Below are 25166 nucleotides of genomic sequence, written 5' to 3' on the forward strand. Positions count from 1 at the left end.
TTATCATGTTTAATTAGGGCGATAATGTTGAGGTATACATGATATTTATTTGCCGTTGATGTTCCCCGACAATCGTATTGATACATCAATTTTCGTATAATTATACGTATTTATAAATAGTATAAATACATGTATACGTGATTTAATTATTCGGTTCATGAATTTATTTTTTTGGATGGTTATATATGCTTTTGATTTGGAATGATTTGTGAAATCGTATGCGTGTATTAAAAATATTTTTACCGACAATATTTGTGGGATCGGTTTTCATTCCCCGCATAGGAATGGTATTTTGTATTTGACTTTACCGGGTATTATGCATGTATCGTCATCGCGAATGTTTGTCTCCGGATAAGGACCATATGTTATGATTTATACAGCTTTGTATTGTCGCCGCATCTACATGTTGGTTTTGGATGGTGACGGCGGGCTAAAGCCCGACTCATCGCAGAGTGGGTTCCCACGGGCCGCCTTTAGAGGTGGCGTGGTGGACTCGGGCGTTGATTTGTCCGGATCGGTGGGAGCGTAGAGCCCCGATCGATGATACATCGGGATCCCGAGTCACCACACGGGACCGGTGGGCCAACGCTCAAGGTTACGAAGACTCGACGGCTCCCAACCTAGTCGCGACGTGCTAAGCCGGGAGAGTTTTTCAGTGCTATGGATTTGAGAATGGTTTTATATTATTAGTTATTTTTGACATCGATTTATGATGAATTTATGTTTTCAAAAGTTCTTTAAAAATGTATTTTTGCTAGAATTCCCAGTATTTTGGAAAAAGTTGGAAAAATTATTTTGAGAAATTGGTATTTATATACTTTATATACACTGTATTTAAGTATTTGGAATTATTAAGCCACTACCGACCAACCGAATGTGTCAGTAGTCGCAGGAGCAGGAACCTAGATTACCTGATCGGGTTTAGAACGAGTCAGGGTTCAGTCCAGGACTGCAGTGGGTCCCTCATTTCTTTTTTTCTTGTTATTGGTGTCACGACCTAGTAGCGGTTGTATCCCGCAAATTAGAGTAATTATATTTATCAGTATTTATGTATTTCGAACATGTACTTGGTGAAAAAAATTGTAAATTGTGATTTCAGTAGGTCCGCTTTTGTTTAAAAACAGGTGTCGGGCTTCAGCTAAAAGGGAATTTTAACCGATGGGTGCCACATTTACCCTGTAGAAGGGGTGCGTGTGACATCTTTTGGTATCGAGTCAGTAGGTTGAGATATCCCTGGTTGGTAGAGATCACGGGTTGTGATCTGAGCCTAAGTTTAGAAGTCATGTCTAGACTTAGAGGTTTAGTAGGGATTAGCATGAAGTTAAGGGCCCAAGAGAATTATTAAGAATCTCCAATCGAGGTTAAAAACCTAAGTTGCATATTTGGAATGAGAGCCGATCGTAGGGTTTTGATATTTGAGGCGTAGAGTCGAAAGCAGACAATCGTGATCCCCGATCACGGGTTGAGATATTTATCGAATTGGTTTTATCCAAAAATAAGTTAACTTAAAGTTGCCAAAGAAGCGGTATTTGGCATTCTCTTTGTTGACCGGCACACAGTGATTCTGCAGCTTTGATTTGAAAGATACTTTGACATACCCGTGCTTAAGAATATGGAGATTAGCCCGTGAGTAACCGAGCCTTCTTTATCACCTTTCGCTGATTCTTAAAAGGTGTGTTATGATGTGCCATTGATTCGAGTTTGATTTGTCGGACTTTGATGAATTATGGCCACTCCTCTAAGTGTAGTTTAGTTGTGTTTAAATAGAGGAGAAGATCGGACTTGCATTTTTTTCATCGCTGGAATTTTTGAGTGTCTTAAGGATTTTTGAGTAATGGAACCAAGGCGTTTGAGACGATCGAGACGAGGACCTCCTCCAAGGTATAATAGAGAAAGAGAAGAGAGATATTTCCTGAAGAGCAGAGAAGAGAGGAAGAAGAACGAGAAGAGAAATGGAGGAACAGAGAAGGAGAGAGGAGGAACGAATGAGAGAAGAAGAGATGGAAACCCATATTGCTGCTCAAGTACCCTCTAGCTCTACTCTTGTCGCCTCAAAGATCTTCTAGTTCTATTATCGCACCCTGGTAACCAAGAACAAGCAACGATCGATGTTTACGTCCCACAAGCTCGCTATGTGGTAACCATGAATACCGTAGATTTTTAGCTCTATAGTTGCTTCAGAGCTGAGGAATATCTACATGGAACGTTTTCACCTAGACGAGAGTCATATGCCAGAATTGAGAAGGAGGTATGGAGTTTCTGAGGAGTTTGCAACGGCATATGATGATGCCCATGCAGTCCTTAACTATGGTGCAACAGTTGAGCAATGGAACCGGGAAAGGTTGAACCGCAGAAACCGTAGACAAGGATGAGGTTCAGTAAACGTATGAGGACTTGTGAATAGTAGAATAATCTGTTTGTATTATCGTTTGTGTGCTTGAGATGTTTGTATTCTACCTGTGTATTTCCAGTATGATGTATTCCTACTTGTGAATAAGAAGTTGCTTTTCTTCTGGATTGTGGAAAATACAAGATTATTTTTATCAGTATGAGTTTTTGGAAGTGAGGAAGCCGAGTAACACATCGGAAAGAGTGTTGTATACCGTGTATAACACCGTATAAGAGGAATCAGGTTCACTTTGATCATCAGCAGATACTTGGACATCCTTTTACAGTATTGTTATTTATCGTTGAATGATTTGGAACAAGAGAACGTGTCTTGGAACAAGTAATGAAATTCAAAGTGATATCGATTGATGATGCTAAGGAAATTTCGAGGACGTAAATTTTCTTATGGGGAAGGATTGTAATACCCCTCGAACCTTCGATACCGTTGGAAAAATATATTCGTGGTATTACTACGCATACAGAAGAATTTTTTTCTACAGAGTAATCTTGTTGAGAAACCCCAAGTGGAAAATAACAAGGACCTAAGTGTAAAAAGTTTATAAAAAGATTTTTGGGTTAAAGAGTAATAGAAAAAAAGGATTGATATAAAATGTTTCTCGCATCCAAGGACTGAAAGGTAAGATGGAAGGGATCTTTTGAAATGTTGTACTATAATCCAAGGACCATTGGATAATTTAGAAGGATCTTTTGAGAATACTATTTTTGTAATTCAGGGACCATTCATGAGTTTTTTTCAGGGACTGTTTTGTAAGGAATTATGTTTTGAGGGACTAAATGTAAATTTCGGCTGAAAGTTAAATTTGGAGAAAAAAATCTAGAGCTTGAGTGTTGTTCATCTTCTTCTCCACCATTTTTGCTACAAGAACCCGAGAGTTAATGAAGAAAATGAGAGAAATTAGAGGTTTTTAAAGAGAAAGACTTGGAGATCGCTGGGAGAGAGTTCACGGAGTCCTTTGGTAAGTGTTATTTTTGGTTTGAATGATATATAAATTTTTAGTTAAAAGCTTTCGAGCAACAATGCTTGAATTTAACATGTTTTTGTGAGGTTTGGCTTGGATTTAAGTCATCGAAATCATGTTAGATTATCGTGATGATTGTTTGATTGAAATTACTTTTGAAAAAAACTTTTGTAAACATGATGAAATTGCTTGAAAAATGGGGATGAGATCACTGAATCATCAGTAGGCATCAGAAGCACCGAGATTAAAAATTTGGTTTAGTTAATTAAATTGATGATTATGATGATTAGGAGGTTAATGATAATGGTTAGATTGAAATGGGTTGAGTTAGCCAAGTTGAATTGGTTGGATCAAACCAAGTTGCATCGAATCGATTGAGTTGAATTAATTTTGGTTGAGTTGGGCTTGATCAAATCAGGTTGAGATGGTTTGGGTTTTGGTTCAGTTGATTTGGGTTAAGGGTTTTGGACTGAACCAAGTTGGTTCAAAGGATTTTGAATAAAAAAATTGAGTTGGTTCAAGCTGGTTCAGTTTGATTGAGTTTGGTTCAAGTACAATTGAGCTTGGTTCAATGGAATTGAGATTGGTTCGATTGGTTTAACCGTGTTTAGTCTAAATTGAGTTGGTTTAAGTGCAATCGAAAGCTCAGCTTTGATTATGCAATGTCGGATTTTTAACCGATTGGAGTGAGTGGGCCCAATAGAGAATTGATTATTATTTTTTTGTATTTTCTTTTGAGTTTAAATATATTATTTATTTTTTTATTATATTATTCTCATAGGTGTTGTTCGAGCCTTGGGAGGGAGTTCCAGTGTCTAGCAAGGAACCCAAGGACACCGAGTGAGTTGGTAGTGGCTATTATTTTAAATAATTGATTAATTATTATTATTTTGAAATAATTATTTAATGGCTAGTATTTTGAAAAATAATTGTTTAAGTATTTCTTTTTATCATGTTTAATTGACGTATAATGTTGAGGTATACGTATATTTATTTGCCGTTGATGTTCCCCGATAATCGTATTGATACATCAATTTTCAGTATAATTATACGTGATTTATAAATAGTATAAATACATGTATATGTGATTTAATTATTCGGTTCATGAATTTATTTTTTTGGATGGTTATATATGCTTTTGATTTGGAATGATTTGTGAAATCATGTGCGTGTATTAAAAATATTTTACCGACAATATTTGTGGGATCGGGTTTTCATTCCTCGGCATAGGAATGGTATTTTGTATTTGACTTTACTCGGTATTATGCATGTATCGCATCGCTGAATGTTTGTCCCGGATAAGGACCATATGTTATGATTTATACAGCTTTGTATTGTCGCTGCATCTACATGTTGGTTTGATGGTGACGGGCGGCTAAAAGCCCGACTCATCGCAGAGTGGGTTCCCACGCCGCCCTTTAGAGGTGGCGTGCGGACTCGGGTGTTGATTTGTCCGCATCAGTGGGAGCGTAGAGCCCCGATCGATGATACATCGGGATCCCGAGTCACCACACGGGACCGGGGCCAACGCCAAGGTTACTGAAGACTTTCGACGGCTCCCCAACCTAGTCGCGACGCGGCTAAGCCGGGAGAGTTTTCGTGCTATGGATTTGAGAATGGTTTTATATTATTAGTTATTTTTGACATTGATTTATGATGAATTTATGTTTCAAAAAGTTCTTTAAAAACGTATTTTGCTAGAATTCTGGTATTTTGGAAAAGTTGGAAAATTATTTGAGAAATTGGTATTTATATACTTTATATACACTGTATTTAAGTATTTGGAATTATTAAGCCACCACCGACCAACCGAATGTGTCAGAGTCGCAGGGAGCAGTGAACCTAGATTACCCGATCGGGTTTAGAACGAGTCGTGGTTCACCAGGACCGCAGTGGGTCCCTCATTTCTTTTTTTCTTGTTATTGGTGTCACGACCTCAGTAGCGGTTGTACTCGCAAATTAGAGTAATTATATTTATTGTATTTATGTATTTGAACATGTACTTGGTGAAAAAAATTGTAAATTGTGATTTGTAGGGTCTCGCTTTTGTTTAAAAACGAGGTCGGCGCTTCAGCTAAAAGGGAATTTTAACCGATGGGTGCCACATTTACCCTCAGTAGAAGGGGTGGGTGTGACATCTTTTAGTATCGAGTCGTAGGGTTGAGATATCCCTGGTTGGTAGAGATCACGGGTTGTGATCTGAGCCTAAGTTTAGAAGTCATGTCTAGACTTAGAGGTTTAGTAGGGATTAGCATGAAAGTTAAGGGCCCAGTAGAATTATTAAGAATCTCCAATCGGGGTTAAAAACCTAAGTTGCATATTTGGAAACGAGAGTCGATCGTAGGGTTTTGATATTTGAGGCGAGAGTCGAAAGCAGACACCGTGATCCTGATCACGGGTTGAGATATTTATTGGAATTGGTTTTATCCAAAATAAGTTAACTTAAAGTTGCCAAAGAAGGGTATTTGGCATTCTCTTTGTTGACTGGCACACAGTGATTTGCAGTTTGATTTGAAAGATACTTTGGACATACCTGTGCTTAAGAATATGGAGATTAGCCCGTGAGTAACCAGTCTTCTTTATCACCTTTCTGTTGATTCTTAAAAGGTGTGTTATGATGTGCCATTGATTCGAGTTTGATTTGTCGGACTTTGGATGAATTATGGCCAGCTCCTCTAAGTGTAGTTTAGTTGTGTTTAAATAGAGGAGAAGATCAGACTTGCATTTTTCATCAGTGGAATTTTGAGTGTCTTAAGGATTTTTGAGTAATGGAACCAAGGCGTTTGAGACGACTGAGACGAGGACCTCCTCCAAGGTATAATAGAGAAAGAGAAGAGAGATATTTCCTGGAAGAGCAGCAAAGAGAGGAAGAAGAACAGAGAAGAGAAATGGAGGAACAGAGAAGGAGAGAGGAGGAACGAATGAGAGAAGAAGAGATGGAAACCCATATTGCTGCTCAAGTACCCTCTAGCTCTACTCTTGTTGCCTCAGCATCTTCTAGTTCTATTATTGCACCTGGTAACCAAGAACAAGCAATGACTGATGTTTATGTCCCACAAGCTCGTTATGTGGTAACCATGAATACCAGAGATTTTAGCTCTATAGTTGCTTCAGAGCTGAGGAATATCTACATGGAACGTTTTCACCTAGACGAGAGTCATATGCCAGAATTGAGAAGGAGGTATGGAGTTTCTGAGGAGTTTGCAACGGCATATGATGATGCCCATGCAGTCCTTAACTATGGTGCAGCAGTTGAGCAATGGAACCGGGAAAGGTTGAACCGCAGAAACCGTAGACAAGGATGAGGTTCAGTAAACGTATGAGGACTTGTGAATAGTAGAATAATCTGTTTGTATTATCGTTTGTGTGCTTGAGATGTTTGTATTCTACCTGTGTATTTCCAGTATGATGTATTCCTACTTGTGAATAAGAAGTTGCTTTTCTTCTGGATTGTGGAAAATACAAGATTATTTTATTGTATGAGTTTTGGAAGTGAGGAAGCCAGAGTAACACATCAGAAGAGTGTTGTATACCGTGTATAACACCGTATAAGAGGAATCAGGTTCACTTTGATCATCAGCAGATACTTGGACATCCTAATACAGTATTGTTATTTACTGTTGAACAGATTTGGAACAAGAGAACAGGTCTTGGAACAAGTAATGAAATTCAGTGATATCAGATTGATGTATGCTAAGGAAATTTCGAGGACGAAATTTTCTTAAGGGGGAAGGATTGTAATACCCTGAACCTTTGGATACATTGGAAAAATATATTCGTGGGTATTACTACGATTCGATGAAGAATTTTTTTCTACGAGTAATCTTGTTGAGAAACCCCAAGTGGAAATAACAAGGACCTAAGTGTAAAAGTTTATAAAAAGATTTTTGGGTTAAAGAGTAATAGAAAAAGGATTGATATAAAATGTTTACGGCATCCAAGGACTGAAAGGTAAGATGGAAGGGATCTTTTTGAAATGTTGTACTATAATCCAAGGACCATTGGATAATTTAGAAGGATCTTTTGAGAATACTATTTTTGTAATTCAGGGACCATTCATGAGTTTTTTTCAGGGACTGTTTTTGTAAGGAATTATGTTTTTGAGGGACTAAATGTAAATTTCGGCTGAAAGTTAAATTTGGAGAAAAAAATCTAGAGCTTGAGTGTTGTTCATCTTCTTCTCCACCATTTTCTACTAAAGAATCCCGAGAGTTATGAAGAAAAAATGAGAGAAATTAGAGGTTTTTAAAGAGAAAGACTTGGAGATCGCCGGAGAGAGTTCGCCGGAGTCCTTGGTAAGGGTTATTTTGGTTTGAATGATATATAAATTTTAGTTAAAAGCTTGAGCAACAATGCTTGAATTTAACATGTTTTTTTGTGAGGTTTGGCTTGGATTTAAGTCTTTGAAATCATGTTAGATTATCGTGGATGATTGTTTGATTGAAATTACTTTGAAAAAAACTTTTGTAAACATGATGAAATTGCTTGAAAATGGGGATGAGATTACGGAATTCATCGTAGCATGCTATCAGTAGCACCGAGATTAAAAATTTGGTTTAGTTAATTAAATTGATGATTATGATGATTAGGAGGTTAATGATAATGGTTAGATTGAAATGGGTTGAGTTAGCCAAGTTGAATTGGTTGGATCAAACCAAGTTGCATGAATTGATTGAGTTGAATTAATTTGGTTGAGTTGAGCTCGATCAAATCAGGGTTGAGATGGTTTTGGGTTTGGTTCAGTTGATTTGGGTTAAGGGTTTTGGACTGAACCAAGTTGGTTCAAAAGGATTTTTGAATAAAAAAATTGAGTTGGTTCAAGCTGGTTCAGTTTGATTGAGTTTTGGTTCAGATACAATTGAGCTTGGTTCAATGGAATTGAGATTGGTTCGGATTGGTTTAACCGTGTTTAGTCTAAATTGAGTTGGTTTAAGTGCAATTGAAAGTCAGGTTTGATTATGCAATGTCGGATTTTTAACCGATTGGAGTGAGTGGGCCCATAGAGAATTGATTATTATTTTTTTGTATTTTCTTTTTGAGTTTAAATATATTATTTATTTTTTTATTATATTATTCTCATAGGTGTTGTTCGGGTCTTGGGAGGGAGTTCCAGTCTAGCAAGGAACCCAAGGACACCGAGTGAGTTGGTAGTGGCTATTATTTTTAAATAATTGATTAATTATTATTATTTTTGAAATAATTATTTAATGGCTAGTATTTTGAAAAATAATTGTTTAAGTATTTCTTTTTATCATGTTTAATTAGGGTGATAATGTTGAGGGTATACGTATATTTATTTGCCGTTGATGTTCCCCGACAATCGTATTGATACATCAATTTCAGTATAATTATACGTATTTATAAATAGTATAAATACATGTATATGTGATTTAATTATTCGGTTCATGAATTTATTTTTTTGGATGGTTATATATGCTTTTGATTTGGAATGATTTGTGAAATCGTATGCGTGTATTAAAAATATTTTACCGACAATATTTGTGGGACTGGTTTTCATTCCTGGCATAGGAATGGTATTTTGTATTTGGACTTTACTGGTATTATGCATGTATCGTATCGTGAATGTTTGTCCCTGGATAAGGACCATATGTTATGATTTATACGATTTTAGTATTGTTCACTGCATCTACATGTTGGTTTTGGATGGTGACGCAGGGCTAAAAGCCCGACTCATCGCAGAGTGGGTTCCCACGGGCCGACCTTTAGAGGTGGCGTGGTGGACTCGGGTGTTGATTTGTCCGGATCGGTGGGAGCGTAGAGCCCTCGATTGGATGATACATCGGGATCCCGAGTCACCACACGGGACCGGTGAGCCAACGCTCAAGGTTACGAAGACCTTTCGACGGCTCCCCAACCTAGTCGCGACGGCTACGTCGGGAGAGTTTTCGGGGCTATGGATTTGAGAATGGTTTTATATTATTAGTTATTTTGACATTGATTTATGATGAATTTATGTTTCAAAAGTTCTTTAAAAAAATGTATTTTTGCTAGAATTCCGGTATTTTTGGAAAAAGTTGGAAAAATTATTTGAGAAATTGGTATTTATATACTTTATATACTATCGTATTTAAGTATTTGGAATTATTAGCCCACTCACCGACCAACCGAATGTCTGTCAGATTGCAGGAGCAGGAACCTAGATTACCTGATCGGGTTTAGAACGAGTCGGGGTTCGATCCCAGGACCCGCAGTGGGTCCCTCATTTCTTTTTTTCTTATATTGGTGTCATGACCTAGTAGCAGTTGTACCCTGCAAATTAGAAAGTAATTATATTTATTGTATTTATGTATTTGAACATGTACTTGGTGAAAAAAATCAGTAAATTGTGATTTGTAGGTCCCCGCTTTTTGTTTAAAACAGGTAATCGGGCTTCAGCTAAAAGTGAATTTTAACTGATGGGTGCCACATTTACCTCGGTAGAAGGGGTGGGTGTGACAAAAATAGTACAATATATATTATAATTGAAGTTTTAGTGTGTATATTTATATTATTAATTATATTAAATATGAATAAATGATATCTTTTAGGTTCTGAGAACTTGGTGTTGGTAACTTGGTATGGCACATAGAAAACTTAGAGAGAGCATGAAAATACAAAAGAAAAGGCAAGCAAACAAAAGCGAGTGCTTAGAAGCCACCAAGACTCCACCTTTTCATCTTTAAAGCTCCTCTCTGCTCTCCATCATCAATCTCTCTCTTCTCTTCCTTCCCTTCTCTTTGTGGGAATCCGAGCTCTGCCCTCTGTCATCATGAGGAGGAGGAGGACCTCCTTCTTTGTATAAAGCCCCGCAAAAGGTGGCTGCTTGGAGGGATCATGGCGCTTGTGATCATGGGCACTGGTGAGAAAGAGCCCATTTTTCATGATTTCTTGGGGATGAGCTGCGCTGAAACTCCGGTCACTGTTCCGGCGGATAAGGGGCGTGAGAACAGGGCCTCTGATATGGAGGTTGAGGCTTCTTCTGCCGGCGGCCATGCCTTGCTTTCTGCCACCTCTGATCTGGTCTCAGGTTGTTGCCCCTTTTTATTTTTTAATTTTTTAAAAATGTTCTAGTTTGTATTTTCTTGTGGTTTTGGTTCTTCTGAAATGATAAAGATCCTGTTTTGCTATTCCATTTGATTGTTCGAATACCCTGTTTTTCATGTTTTTATTGGATTTCTTTTATTTTTTGCTTTGCCTTTTGATCTTGTGATGCTTTTGTGGGTACATGGAGAGAATTATTTAATTTATTTATTTTTTAGTCTTTTTCTGCATTTAAAATTGATGAATATATTCCTTACAGTTAGAAATTCATGTAGATCTGTTGTTTGTTTATTGTTTCCAATTGCATGAAGGAAGAATTTGTTCTGATGTTCAAGTTTCCAATACTTGCCTTGGTATTTAGAGTTTAGTATTTATGACTGATCTTCTTTGAAGGTATCTCCATCTGATTTATACTGAAGGCGTGCATGTACTATTACACACTTTGATCTTGCTATCATCTATTATTCTCTGTGCATGTTTGATCTTGATAGGTGAACATTTAATGATTATTTACCACTCGGGGGTTTGTTATCTTTTTGTTCCTTTGTTCTAAACCTACTAATCTTTTTGAATGCTTTGGAACTTGCCATAGTTTGTGTTCTTGAACATTGACCTTAATTAGTTTATCATTGCGTTTCATCATCTCCACCAGGCCCTCTCAACCACTGCCATTCCTTGCAGCATTCCTTGCTAACTTTTGCCAGTATCCTGCTGCCATCTTAGCTAATCTGTTATTCCACTTCTTTTATTATTATTATTGAGTATTTGTTTTTGTTCTGTGGAACTTCAGAACTGTGTCAAATCTTGTTAAATTACCGATTCAGATTAAATTGCCCAAACGCAGCGAGTGATAGAAGAAGCTTAATCTCTTCTTCATTTATTTTTTATTTAACTTTTTCTTCTTTGATCTATTGATAGAGAGACAGGGGGTGAACACTTGTGAGGTTTTCCACTTTAATGGTAGGAAGAACACAATGTCAGGGCCTGAAATAAGCACTTCATTCTCTGGTAGAAAGAGGAGTAGCTCAGATTCAGCTTATATGGGTATGGTCAGTGATCGCATTATTCCTGTTGGCTGTGATTCCCTCGAAAGCTCACGTCTAATGAAGGTGTTTGCACATTGATACTCAATGTTAACATACATCTCATTGACATATTGGTTTTGTAGTGTGTCTGTTTGTAATCCATGTTTGAACATGAAATTCAGATGCTTGGAAAAGAGACAACCAGTGAAAGGCTGGGAAAATCACATGATGATGAAACAGTGTTCTCAATGCAACCACCACCAAGGCCGACTTCTCTTATATTGCATCCTCCCACGGGTAGTCGGCCTGATTCCCTTATTTACAAATGGGAGCGATCATTGCCCGCAAATCCTGGACAAATGTCACATTACCCGTCACGCTTTGCTCAAGCTGGCAATTTTGGAGAGAAGCCTTCTTCTTCTTCATATCCATATAGAGATGCTGTTGTTACTGGAGCTTCCCTTATTTCACAAGCTGCGGCAGACGAGGGTTCTAGAACCGGCATTAAAAGCTCTGGGGCTTTGACTGTAGCAAATGCGAGCGGTGGAGTTGGTGAGAGAAACTCAGCTGTGGTTTTGCCATGTAGCAGTAGTAGACCAAAGGCTCCTCTAGTGATTGAACAAGATCCATCCAATGCGCCTAGGTAACTTTCCTTATCATAGTTCACTGTTCATAGAATTTGCTTTAGGACTCTGATGAAGGAATCAGTGCTTCGTAACCTTTTTTGTTTCTGTTATATTCAGTCGCCATACAATGGCATCTGCTAGTCGGCAAATGACCATATTTTATGCTGGCCAGGCGCATGTCTTTGATGATGTTCATCCGAACAAGGTCAGCTTAATTTTCTTTGTTCATGCTACTAGATTAATGAGGCTCGAGTGAGTAACAATAGTAGGATAGGTTGAATAATTTTTTTGCTGCAATATTTTTTTGTATCTATGAGTATTTACCACTAAACTTGATGGACTTCTTTTTTATTTTCCATAAATTTCTTTTTCTGATTCTGTTCTGTTATGTAATCCAAGTTACAGAAGGAGCACTTAAGTTATGATTTCAACATCCTATTAGTATAGATGTACAATATCTCAACAAAACCATAGATCTGGTCGCTTTTTCCTCAAACTATAATCTAGATAGGAATTACATGCACTTAATAATTCCAACTTCGTGTACCTCCACCATACGGCATTCGATCCTATTCTGGTTACATCTTTCTTGAGATGGTAAAATCAACTTTAACAAAGAACCATGTTGTTGTTGTTGTTGTTGTTGTTTGGCATGCTGAAAAACAGGCAGACGTGATAATGGCATTGGCTGGATCAAATGGAGTATCATGGTCGACCACATACTCCCCGAAGCCCGGTGTGCCTGCACCACCCCCGGAAGCTAAACTCCCAAGCAGAGAGAACGATATATGGAACACCTTTGCATCATCCACCCAAGGCAATTCATCTCGTCCACTCCCCGGCCAAGTAATTTCACGGGTTCCTGTTATCACTGATAGTCCGAAACTTAAAACTGGTACTCAAAAACTCACATCTTTTGGATTTAAACCTTCCCTCTCTTATAATTCCTAAAGAGTGTTTGTGGTTTCAATGTGGCCCAGCTGAGACAAGATCAACAACAATTCAAGCTGCAGGAACTGATGCTGAAGGCAAGAGAGATGTCTAATGGAGGATTCAACACCTTCTGAATTTCAATCTTTTGTTGTGAGGGAAACAACTGGAAAAAAAAAAAAAAATCTAGCTAACATTGTAGTTTTCTAATTCCATTGTGCTGCCTCCTTTTTGATGTCTAAGAACCGCCCACTTTGAATAGAGATGCATGTTCTTCACTTTTCTTTACATTTTTATACAAGTATGATAGCAAATGGTTCTAGTCACTCCAGATTACTTTGACATCCAATTCAGGATTCATTGATTGATTGATTGATTTATTTTGTGGCTGAGAATTTGAAGCACCGAGAGAAAAAATCATAACATTTGTCAACATTAATCTAGTTCTTATTGGTGAACAGTTGAAGCACTGAATAATCAAACTAAGCTCCATCTTGACAACTATATCATTTGTTACTATCAAAGTGTACATCAAGAAGACGAAAGTTATTAATGTTGACAAATGTCTTAGATATTTTTGAAAGACTGAACTCAACCACATAGAACAAGAAATGAAGACAATATATCACCTGTAAATGCCAAGGGCCAAATAAAAAAAAAAAAATGGATTTGGATAATTAATGTTTAACATGGAGGAATTTTAATCAAATCACATTACACAAGAACACAATATTGGCAGCAGAATGATAGTGTAGTAGATGATCACAGAGCCATGTATGCCACAATAGGGTTGTTTCATCATCATCATCATCATCATTAATTGGAGATATTTTTAATATGATTGGAACATCACCATTCCAATGAAACTTATCCTATATATATATATATACATGTACCAAACTATACCCTAAACTCTAATCCCCGTTGCATGCATAAGCATAACTCTCATTGGTCTTGTACAGCGCACTATGGTCCATCTAAGATTTGCATCTCTAACTGGCCCTTTTGTTTGGGTAGGAAAACAATATACTAATAAAAAATATGTTTGAGTTCACACACGGTTAAGAAAAAAACCTATATAATTTATGTTGTAAAGTAAATGTTTATATATTTGAGTTAACAATGATTTTCTATTTTAGATTATCTCTTAAAAAAATAATAATCTTATTTTAATTAAATTGATAAATCACATATTTTTTGCATTTAAAAAGATACAAATATATCATCACCGAGTCTGGATTGCTATCAATCATGATTACATGGTCAAAATATCCACAAGAAAACTTTTATATCAATATGCATATAAAAGTTATTTGTTTTCGTAAGTAAAAATTTCTTTATTACGGCATACAAAAATGGTGAGATTCTAGATATATTCAATGCTAATGCTTTTGCTTTACTAAAAATAATGTTCTTTATGGATAAAATAAATGTCACCTATATTTCGATAGGTGGAATAATTTAGTTGTAACAATGCCAATTAATGGATTTATTTAATAAAATAAATATATGAACTCAATGTGAAGTTCATTGATTTAAAAACAAGTGTTCCTGAGAATTTTCAATTGCTAAAACTATTTCTGATCAGATGCTCTATTTGACTTACTCAAGTTTACCAGTAAAAGTATATAAAATAAAATAGCAAATCCATTATTAATAGTCAATTTTGATTTTTTTTATAAGTATAATTAAAAGCATCAAAATATGGTATTGCTCCTGATTAGGAAAAAAAAACTCGAATATTAATAATTAAAATCTCAATAATTTTACGGTGATCGATTTAAGCTCTCACCCACATAATACAGAACATATATACAAATATCTATAAATAAATAGCATACATTTAAGAACAAAGTAACTTTACATATAAAAAAGTCTTGCTCAACTTAAAGATAGCATGACATGAGACATTATAATTATAGTGCTAGTAACAACATAGTGCAATAGATAGCACAAAGGCACATTTTACTAGTAGCAACAACAAGTAAAACATGGATGACTACATGACATCATATACATTTTATTACTGAGCGAGAAACATAGTAAAACAGATGATGATATGATACCAGACACATAACATTACTTGCACTGCAAATAACATTGGTGATCAAACAGGTTTCTCAATGCCACAAAAGGTCTTGAGTGGGTTGGTGGGCATGGAACCCAGTTTGGAGAGATAAAATTGGAAATAGTCATTAAAATCAAATGGCTTATATAACACCGGGTGTGTTACATCAATTAACTCTGGAGGAGCTTGTATAATGAACTCCTTTGCCCCCCTTGACATAAACTGAGTCACATATCTTGTGTCATGACTCTTGTTCTTCCTAATCCGATGACCAATTGCCTGAACCCTTCCATTTGTCCACGCCTATTTCAAAGTGTGAAAGGAAGAGAATGAGAGTTGAAAGTTAGTTGTAAAAAATATGTACTTATATATTTGTCTTAGTTGGATTGGATTGGACTGAACTCAAGTTTTTCTGATTATAATTAATGAAGAGAATGAGTTTGAGTGGGGATCACCTGCAGAGAATCTCCGAGGAAGACAATATAACAGTAAGGGGCAGGCTTGATCCACTGACCACTTTTGATCAAAACCTCAAGACCATCAACTTCATGTTGGGCAACAATGGTCAGGAAATGGATATCAGTGTGTGTTCCCATGTACAGATCATCTTTATCCTCCTCATTTTTGTAACAAATTGCTCTCAACATATAGTTGATCTTCTGGTTCATCTCATCATAATACTTGTCAACTCCCAAACTCTCCATTATCATCCTAGTTATCATTTGATTTAATTCTTTCATTGCCTCTGCATATCTCTGCATCGTTTCACTGTTCACAAAAGTATATATCAGAGATATATATATATATATATATTATTATTTTTATGCATGCATTAATAATATATACATACATACATAAGACAATTACCAGAAGTGAGAATTTCCTTGAGGCCACATGAGACTAGTGAGACTCTGAACACTGTGAATACTCTCAACGTTTCCTTCATAGACAGTGAAACCTTGTTCGCTTGGAATATATGACTTACTGGTATATGTTACGGAGCGAGACTTGACATGTGTGGGCAGGTCAAACAACTCGGTTATGGCTTTCTTGAATACCTGCTCCCTCAATTCCGGATCCAGGTGTGGATCATACACGGCCTCAAAGGTACCATAAACATGGAGTGCATTCATGACCTCTGTGCGAACTGCAATCCATTCCGGTGTTCCGACGACCAGGCCGGAAAAGTTGATCTTGGGAAGTTGCTGCTGCGTCTCTGATTTTGAGTTCATCATGCATCCTACAATTATGAATTGGGAATGAAGTCCCTCTTGCAGATATATCTCTTGCAAATTTTCAGCAACTGTGGAGGCCACCAACCCACTCATATGAATGGGAACAGAGGTACTTTTCTTTTTTGAGTGGAATTGGAACAGAGGTACTTTTCTTTTTTGAGTGGAATGGTCACTCATATGAATGGGAACAGAGGTACTTTTCGGTTTTTTTTGAGTGGATGACACCCACTCCTCATATGAATGGGAACTGTGTTTTTGAGTTGATGACAGAGATGAAGGCAGAATTGGAGTGGAAATAAGTAAAAAATTTAAATAAGATATGATTGTTGTTGTTGGATTCCTTCAAAAGCAAATAATAAAAAAATAATAAAAGGATAAAATATGGCATTGATCTTGTTTTAGAAAACTATCAAACATCACTATTTATAAGATACCTTTTGTGAGCCCCATTGATTTTAAATGTGTTCAGCCCTGGCTCTTATCCTCAAAGGTTGTCAAATCTCTAGCAACCACGATTTTGGTGTTGTTTTAAAAAAAATGACTTCTTCTGTTTTATTCGTGGTGCATGGCGCCGAAGACGAGTATGAGAAAATCTTCTCATCACGAGTTATTCAGATAGATTGTTGCACTCTTTGTTATTATTATTTTAGACATTGATGTGAAGCTGATAGGGTTACGGTTTTGTGAAAATCTTGATTTGACCCTCTTGCTCTAATAGGTTAGGTCAAATTTATATAAATTCTTTGATCTTTGATTCTATTATAATCTTTTTTAAATTGATACCAACTTGGATTAGAGGGAAATGTCTGAATCATACATGCCTCTTATGTGAAGGATTGGATTGATTTGAGGATAAGATTCAGAAATTTCTGTTAGCATAGCAGAGATCTCTCTTTAATTTTGAAAGAACTAGAGACCGAATTTGGAGGAGATCAAAATACAGAATTTGTAGATCTTAATCTTAACTAGTTTACTGCAAAATTTCAAATTTTTTGCATGTGTATCCTATAAGTTAAAGCTTTTAAATGCAGGTGCCTCGGATAAGATTTCTATGCAGCCTAAACGAGTTATTGATTTATTTTATGAATTTAGAGTTTGAATTAGATATTGAATCATATAGAAAAGTTGTAGAAATCGACGTCATACATGGATCTGCAAAATTTCAGAATTTATACCTTTGTAATGGTTTAATTAAAGCCATATTACTATACTAGTACTCAAATGATATTTCTGCAGAAAACATGAAATTTGGTTAGACAATTCCATTGTCTTATAAGTGGAATTTGGAGAAGAGTGAATAATAAAGTTATAGAGTTTGATGTTTTCTAAATATCTGTAAAAATTCAAATTCTTTGGATCAGTAGTTTAAAAGTTGTAGCATTATTATTGTAGTTGTGCCAACTGATATTATTATGCAGAATCCGAAGTTTGTATGATGATTTCCATGGTCTTAGATGTTGTATTTGGTAAAGTGTAAAATAAAAAAGTGAGGCGTTACTGAGTTATCTGATTGAATGTAAAATATTATCACTTTTGAAGTTGTATATTGAGAGATATGCATGTTTGAAAGAGATGCGTCTGAATTACAAGTCTACAAAAATAGTTGGAGATTCAATTGAATGGTATAGATTGAGTAGTACTCCAAACAGTGTGAATTTTGGATTTGTCATAGTTTTAGGTGTCTAATTGTCTCAGTATCTTGAATTTTGTAATTTGGAGAAGTATAGAAAAAGTTAGGCTAGATTCAGTTCTCAATGGTACGAGTTCTACTTGAATCATGCATTGTTAATCTTTTTATATGCATTTCTATTCTAGTGAGATCCTTTGTTAATGTATAGAATGTTTGATTTTTCAAGTAGGGAGAATTGATCATTCTAGTTAAGTGGTTAAGAATCTAGTGTTATGCATGTTTGTTTGACTTCGTTGAAAGCTTTAGAAGTTAGGTTACCTTAGCACTTCTTTCAATTTTCTTGCTTGTGTTAAATAAGCTTTTGATATCCTTGGAAATTATTATCAAATATATTCAATTTGGGATTTGTATTGGGCATTAATCAGGTAAGTACCCGTATATAAATTATACTATATGTATAAACTCAAAAAGTTTTAATTTTTTGGTATCTCTAAAAGTGCCAAAAAGAAAAGAAAAAGAAATTATTTTCATTATTATATATTATTACAGTTGTTTGGAAGCTTTGCTATTTAATATTATTCTATTTATAATTTTTATTTTTATTTATTAAATTATGTATTATTGAAATTCACTGTGAGATATTTGTTTTCTTAAATAAATGAAAATATTTTTAGTGAAATTGGAATCATTTGAACCTTGGTATTTTGACTTTGTTGAATGTTTGGATAAGAAATATTTTAACACAGTACTTATAGTCTTGAGATTAACTTTGCAATAACTCTATCATTGGGGGTAAACACTGACCATGTCGACATGTATTTTGATCTAGAAATTATAGTTTCCCACTGCTTTCCGGTGGTGAAGAATAACTACTTCTGATAATTCTGGCTCAGAAAACCGAGGGTAAACAAATGAGCTATGATATTCTGGCTCGGGCCACCGAGGATAAATATATGAATTCTGTTATTTTGTTTTGGCAATAGTTGTTTAAAAGACCTATGTGCTTATTATTATTTTTTTTTGACAAGAGGAGCGCGGGACCCGCTAGAATCGTCAGGGGCGTGCACAAGCCTCGGTGGAGCAGGTGGGAGCGGGGCCCATGTACACGTGGGCGCTAGGACCATCCGCACACAACCACCGCTCATATCTCCCAGAAATGTGCCTTTAGCCGAAAATCGAACTCTCGCCACTTGACAAGAGTCCTATCGGCTACCCGTTTACCAATAGACTGTGTGATCGTTGGTATGTGCTTAGTTTTTGACATCTATGTTATTTGAAATAAATTTGATTTTTGATTTTGATAAATTATGATTTTTGTAAATAATCCTTATATTTTTAGTGGGTAACTTATTGGGCTGTTAAGCTCATAATCTTCTTGTTGATTTTTTTAAGATCTGAAGTGATTAATACAATAGACATCTTAGTGAGCTAGAGAGAGATTGTATTCTTGCGCATTTCTAAATTTGAGTTATCCTTCTCTCACATTTATGTATTGAACACCAGCTTGTATCAGAAGTTGGAATTTTGAACTTTACGGCTTTCTGATTTTGACTTTTAAAATCATAGTTCTGTTAGATTGTATGCTTGTCTTGAAATAGGTTCTAAGGTCTTACATACCTATTGTGCTATGCACTATGGGTGTGCATCCATTTATCGGCCTACTGGGTCTTGCAAGCCAGGTTCGGGACATGACATCTTTATAATTTTATAGTGATCGGCTTAATCTCACAACCATTTCACGAACATAACAAATTAATATTAAACTCAACCATTTCATGAACATCACAAATTAATATTAAACATATATATCTAAGAACAAAATAGCATTAAATATCAAAAATACTTACTCAACAAAAAGATTGCATGACACGAGGCACATTTTATTAGTAGTAACAATATATATATACAACATCAGACACTTTTTACTACAAGCAACAACATAGTGAAATATATAGCATGACATCACCTGATACTTTTTTGTTGGAGTTATGGCTTCAATACAACCAAACCTAAATAATAGGTTTTGTTTTAAAATACCTTAGCCTGCAGACCCATGACATCCTCTCCCTAAAAAGCCACAACATTTCACATCCTAACTTATAAAATATTTCATTCCTTTATTTACTAGTTTGTATCCGTTGATTGCCATCCTTTGTACTCCTTATAGCCGTTGGATTAACTCATATATAGAGAGTGATATGAGAGGCTGAAGATCTTGATCATCATTCTTCTTCTTCAAAACAAAAACCTGCAAGCTGTGAGATTTAAAAAAAGAAGCTTCGATTTTCTTTTCCCATCATCTTCATCCCTTGAATCTTCATCATCGCTTGAATCTTCTGGGTGCACTTGGATATTTCTCATCGCCGAATGTGCTAGGAGGGGAGTGTCTTCTACCTTGGATTAGTGTATCATAGCATTTGGAGTGAGGCCATAGAAACCCGCACGAGGGGGCCAATTCAGCGTTAGGGTAGTGCTCCGGCACGCCTATCCTAGACTGGAGAATTCTAACTCTTTTATACTTGTTGAATGCTAAATAGATGCTTGAGTTTATCTTGAATACATGCTAAATACATAGATTTTTCTTACATTCTAACGCTGAATTAATGCTCTTATAGTAGATCTGCATTCTCTGTATTGTAATTGTTTTGTGCTTGTTCTAAATCATCTATATCCTATCAGCGTATACTGCTACAGTACTATACTTCATATTTGTATTTAGCAACAGTGATATGTTTGAGTCATATTACTGTTGTGGTTAAAATATCTACAACTTAGATATTTGTTCTTGTCTTAGGAAACTATATATAGTGTATTGTATTTTGTCAATATATTTCTAGCATATCATATTTCTACAAGTATAATTCTACATATTCTATTTTGTGAGTGTAACACTGTAAACTATATTTATATTATCATATTTTGTTATATTGTACCTATGCAAGTAAATTTCTGAATATATTGCTACAATACATATATTGCTATAGTATAGTGTATTTCTACAATATTTCCTGAATGTTAACTTCTGCTTGTTTAAATTGCTACTATTTAATTTCTGTATTCTCTGTTTTTCTGAAAAAAAAAACTTGAAACTTGCTTGTGTCACATTAGTAGACCTTGAACCTGATTAACATACATTACACACACATGGGTGTGCGTCCGTTTATCGGCCTACTGGGTCTTGCAAGCCAGGTTCGGGACATGACATCTTTATAATTTTTGAGGAAACTTATTCAATTTGGGATTTGTATTGGGCATTAATCAGGTAAGTACCCGTATATAAATTATACTATAGGTATAAACTCAAAAAGTTTTAATTTTTTGGCACCTCTAAAAGTGCCAAAAAGAAAAGAAAAGGAAATTATTTTCATTAGTATATATTATTACAGTTGTTTGGAAGCTTTGCTATTTAATATTATTCAATTTATAATTTTTATTTATTAAATTATGTATTATTGAAATTCACTGTGAGATATTTGTTTTCTTAAATAAATGGAAATATTTTTAGTAAAATTGGAATCATTTGAACCTTGGTATTTTGACTTTGTTGAATGTTTGGATAAGAAATATTTTAACACAATACTTATAGTCTTGAGATTAACTTTGCAATAACTCTATCATTGGGGGTAAACACTGACCATGTCGACATGTATTTTGGTCTAGAAATTATAGTTTCCCACTGCTTTCCGTCGGTGAAGAATAACTATCTCTGATAATTCTGACTCAGAAAACCGAGGATAAATAAATGAGCTATGATATTATGGCTCAAGCCATCGAGAATAAATATATGAATTCTGTTATTTTGTTTTGGCAATAGTTGTTTAAAAGACCTATGTGCTTAGGTTTTTTTTTTTTTGACAAGAGGAGCACGAGACCCGCTAGAATCGTAAGGGGCGTGCACAAGCCTCGGTGGAGCAGGTGGGAGCGGGGCCCGCGTACACGTGGGCGCTGGGACCACCAGCACACAACCACCGCTCACATCTCATGTACCCTCAGCCGAGAATCAAACTCTCGCTACTCGACAAGAGTCCTATCGGCAACCCGTGTACCAATAGACTGTGTGATCATTGGTATGTGCTTAGTTTTTGACATCTATGTTATTTGAAATAAATTTGATTTTTGATTTTGATAAATTATGATTTTTGTAAATAATCCTTATATTTTAAGTGGGCAACTTATTGAGCTGTCAAGCTCATATTCTTCTTGTTGATTTTTTTAAGATCTGAAGTGATTAATACAACAAACATCTTAGTGAGCTAGAGAGAGATTGTATTCTTGTGCATTTCTAAATTTGAGTTGTCATTCTGTCTCACATTTATGTATAGAACACCAGCTTGTATCAGAAGTTGGAATTTTGAACTTTACGAATTTCTGATTTTGACTTTTAAAATCACAGTTCTGTTAGATTGTATGCTTGTCTTGAGATAGGTTCTAAGGTCTTGCATGCCTATTGTGCTATGCACTATAGGTGTGCGTCCGTTTATCGGCCTACTGGGTCTTGCAAGCCAGGTTCGGGACATGACATCTTTATAATTTTATAGTGATCGGCTTAATCTCACAACCATTTCACGAACATAACAAATTAATATTAAACTCAACCATTTCTCGAACATCACAAATTAATATTAAACATATCTAAGAACAAAATAGCATTAAATATAAAAAATACTTACTCAACAAAAAGATTGCATGACACGAGGCACATTTTATTAGTAGTAACAATATATATATTGAAATATATATACAGCATCAGACACTTTTTACTACAAGCAACAACATAGTGAAATATATAGCATCACATCACCTGATACTTTTTTTACTAGTAGCAACAAGATAGTGAAATAGATCAATACATGACATCACGTAAGAGCAACTTAATAAAATAGAATGATGATATATATCATATGAGACACGCAGTATGCATAACTTGCACTACCAACTGAAAGGATAAACCAGTCACTTAGGAAGAACAAAGCAAGAAAACAGAGAGTTGCGGCAAAACCTCCTAACTGTTTTGCTTACTACTTTCAAAAGTTTATAACATTCTACATAACAATGATGACAGGGGTAGACGAGAGAGAACAGAAAAACTAGGAATAGTACAACAAAATAAATTAGAAAAATCTAATCTAGATCCAAATATAAGATCCATGCATTTAACGTGATAGCAATCCATCGTATGAGGTTCACCCAAACACGCAAGTAACCATGTGATCCACGTGCATGAGTGGAGACACAAAACACAGCTGGCCCGCATTGAGTGGACTCACTGAACCACCAGCCCACTTCTCTCCAATCACGAACCTCGTATGGATTACAACCTACATACTCTCCTTTAATCCAAGCTACGAGGTTCCAACTCTCTCACTCTCAACGATTGACGTAAAGCAGCGAACCTCATGCTCGGTAATGCTTTAGTCAATATGTCCGCCTTCTGTTCTCCGGAGCTCACCGGATGCACCACGATCTTCCCTTTCTCAACACATTCTCTGATGAAATGGAAGCACATATCTATGTGCTTGCTGCGACCATGATGTACTGGATTTTTCATCAGATCAATAGCTGATTTATTATCCACGAACACCGTTGATGGTTCGAGTATACTCCCAATCATTTCATTGACTACACTTGCTAACCAAACTGCATGGCAAGCGGCAGCAACTGCTACTATATATTCGGCCTCACACGAAGACAATGCCATCGTTCGTTGCTTGTATGAGTTCCACGATACCAGACTGTTATTGATATAGAATGCCATCCTTCCTGTACTCTTCCTGTCATCGAGATCACCCGCTAGATCGCTGTCCGTGTAGCCAACCAATTCTTCGCTCTCCTCACCTCTGATATATACCAAACCAAAGTGTGTGGTCCCCTTCAAGTATCTTAATATTTGTTTTACTGCTTTATTGTGCATCGTAGTCGGCCTCTGCATATATCTGCCAAGTACTCCCATGATGTATGCCATGTCTGGTCGAGTGTGTAGAAGGTATCTGAGGCACCCGATGCTCCAGCGGCACTTAGTGACATCCACAGGTTCGCCTTCACTATCTCTGTGTAGTCTCAGCTTAGGCTCTAGAGGGAGATTGGTTGTGTTACTTCCACTCATTCTGAACCGTTGTAGTACTCTGTTAGCGTATGTTGTTTGTCTGATTATAATTTTCTTCTCCTTTTGGTCTACTTCGATGCCCAAATAATATGACAAAAGACCCAGGTCACTCATCTTAAATTCCACCATCATCTGTGCTTTAAACTGGTCAATTTCATCCTTGCTTCTTCCTGTGATTATCAAATCATCCACGTATATTCCCACAATGACTGCAACTCCTTCTTCTTGTCTTGTATAAAGTGCTTGCTCCTGAGCGCTTCTCTAAAAGTGGAGAGTCTTCAAATAGCCATCCAAACAGGAATTCCACGCTCGCTGGGCCTGACACAATCCATATAGGGCCTTGGTTAACTTGTATACCATGTGCTCTTTCCCTGGCACCTCGAATCCCTCTGGCTGGGTTACGTAAACCTCTTCTGTTATGACTCTATTCAGGAAGGCAGATTTCACATCCATGTGATGAACCTCCCATCCCCTGTTTGCAACAACAGCGAGAATTACCCGGATAGTGTCTAGCCAAGCCACTGGTGCGTAGACCTCATTGAAGTCTACTCCTTGCCATTGGACATAACCTTTCACAACTATCCTTGCCTTATGTTTGATTACCTTCCCTTCTAAGTCCTGTTTTATTTTGTAGATCCATTTCAGTCCAATGGGTGTCTTCCCGGGAGGCAATTCAGTTAAGGACCAAGTGCAATTCTCTTCTATCGTGTCAATTTCACTCCTCATGGCTTGCTGCCACACCTCCTCCTTTGTTGCTTCACTGTAAGATGAGGGTTCCTCGGTTTCAAGTAGTAACAACTCATCTAGCACTTGTTCTCCCTCCGTATCTGCATATATATCCGCAAGTGAACGGTATTTCTCTGGTTATTATCAGAGATTTGTAAATTTGGTGTCTCTTGACTAGTGATGTGAGTCTCTCCATTTTTTGGTGTCTGTGACGCATTTAACATATCTCTTTCATGCATAGTAGGCCTAAGCTCAGTGCTTCTTGCGACCACAAGCGATCCAGGACCCAGTGCAACTCCAGCTCTTATCGAATCAACTACTTCTCATGGTTTTGTACTCTCACTACATCTAGTGTCATTAGTCTCCCCTTTAGTTAGTGAAACCACAAACTCTGGACAACTCTAGGTCTCCCCC

At 36.3% G+C, this 25166-nt stretch overlaps 2 protein-coding genes across 2 annotated transcripts; one reads left to right on the plus strand and one right to left on the minus strand.

Moving 5' to 3' along the window:
- The first annotated feature begins 9961 nt into the window (after window positions 1-9961).
- Window positions 9962-13278, plus strand: LOC120261596 (protein TIFY 8-like). The gene is made up of 6 exons (XM_039269539.1): window positions 9962-10395; window positions 11328-11518; window positions 11617-12077; window positions 12178-12265; window positions 12727-12955; window positions 13041-13278. Exons 1-6 carry the CDS (start codon window positions 10203-10205, stop codon window positions 13103-13105), a joined length of 1227 nt encoding a protein of 408 aa, XP_039125473.1. The 5' UTR covers window positions 9962-10202; the 3' UTR covers window positions 13106-13278.
- Window positions 13279-14855: 1577 nt separating this feature from the next.
- Window positions 14856-16426, minus strand: LOC120259820 (probable inactive 2-oxoglutarate-dependent dioxygenase AOP2). The gene is made up of 3 exons (XM_039267264.1): window positions 15926-16426; window positions 15514-15826; window positions 14856-15361 (listed from the first exon to the last, which is right to left on the minus strand). The coding sequence occupies exons 1-3, from the start codon at window positions 16384-16386 to the stop codon at window positions 15098-15100; spliced, it is 1038 nt and encodes a 345-aa protein (XP_039123198.1). The 5' UTR covers window positions 16387-16426; the 3' UTR covers window positions 14856-15097.
- Between the last annotated feature and the right edge of the window lie 8740 nt (window positions 16427-25166).

Source organism: Dioscorea cayenensis, chromosome 5, assembly GCF_009730915.1.
Source record: "Dioscorea cayenensis subsp. rotundata cultivar TDr96_F1 chromosome 5, TDr96_F1_v2_PseudoChromosome.rev07_lg8_w22 25.fasta, whole genome shotgun sequence".
In the NCBI taxonomy this organism is placed as follows: Eukaryota; Viridiplantae; Streptophyta; class Magnoliopsida; order Dioscoreales; family Dioscoreaceae; genus Dioscorea; species Dioscorea cayenensis.

Excerpts from the sequence above, each read along its gene's own strand:
- LOC120261596 (XM_039269539.1), top strand. The coding sequence starts at position 10,203 with ATGGCGCTTGTGATCATGGGCACTGGTGAGAAAGAGCCCATTTTTCAT. Across the intron at positions 12,078-12,177 it reads GATCCATCCAATGCGCCTAG|TCGCCATACAATGGCATCTG; the intron begins GTAACTTTCCTT and ends TGTTATATTCAG. Across the intron at positions 12,956-13,040 it reads TAGTCCGAAACTTAAAACTG|CTGAGACAAGATCAACAACA; the intron begins GTACTCAAAAAC and ends AATGTGGCCCAG.
- LOC120259820 (XM_039267264.1), bottom strand. The coding sequence starts at position 16,386 with ATGAGTGGGTTGGTGGCCTCCACAGTTGCTGAAAATTTGCAAGAGATA. Across the intron at positions 15,827-15,925 it reads CAAGGAAATTCTCACTTCTG|TGAAACGATGCAGAGATATG; the intron begins GTAATTGTCTTA and ends TTTTGTGAACAG. Across the intron at positions 15,362-15,513 it reads TCCTCGGAGATTCTCTGCAG|GCGTGGACAAATGGAAGGGT; the intron begins GTGATCCCCACT and ends ACTTTGAAATAG.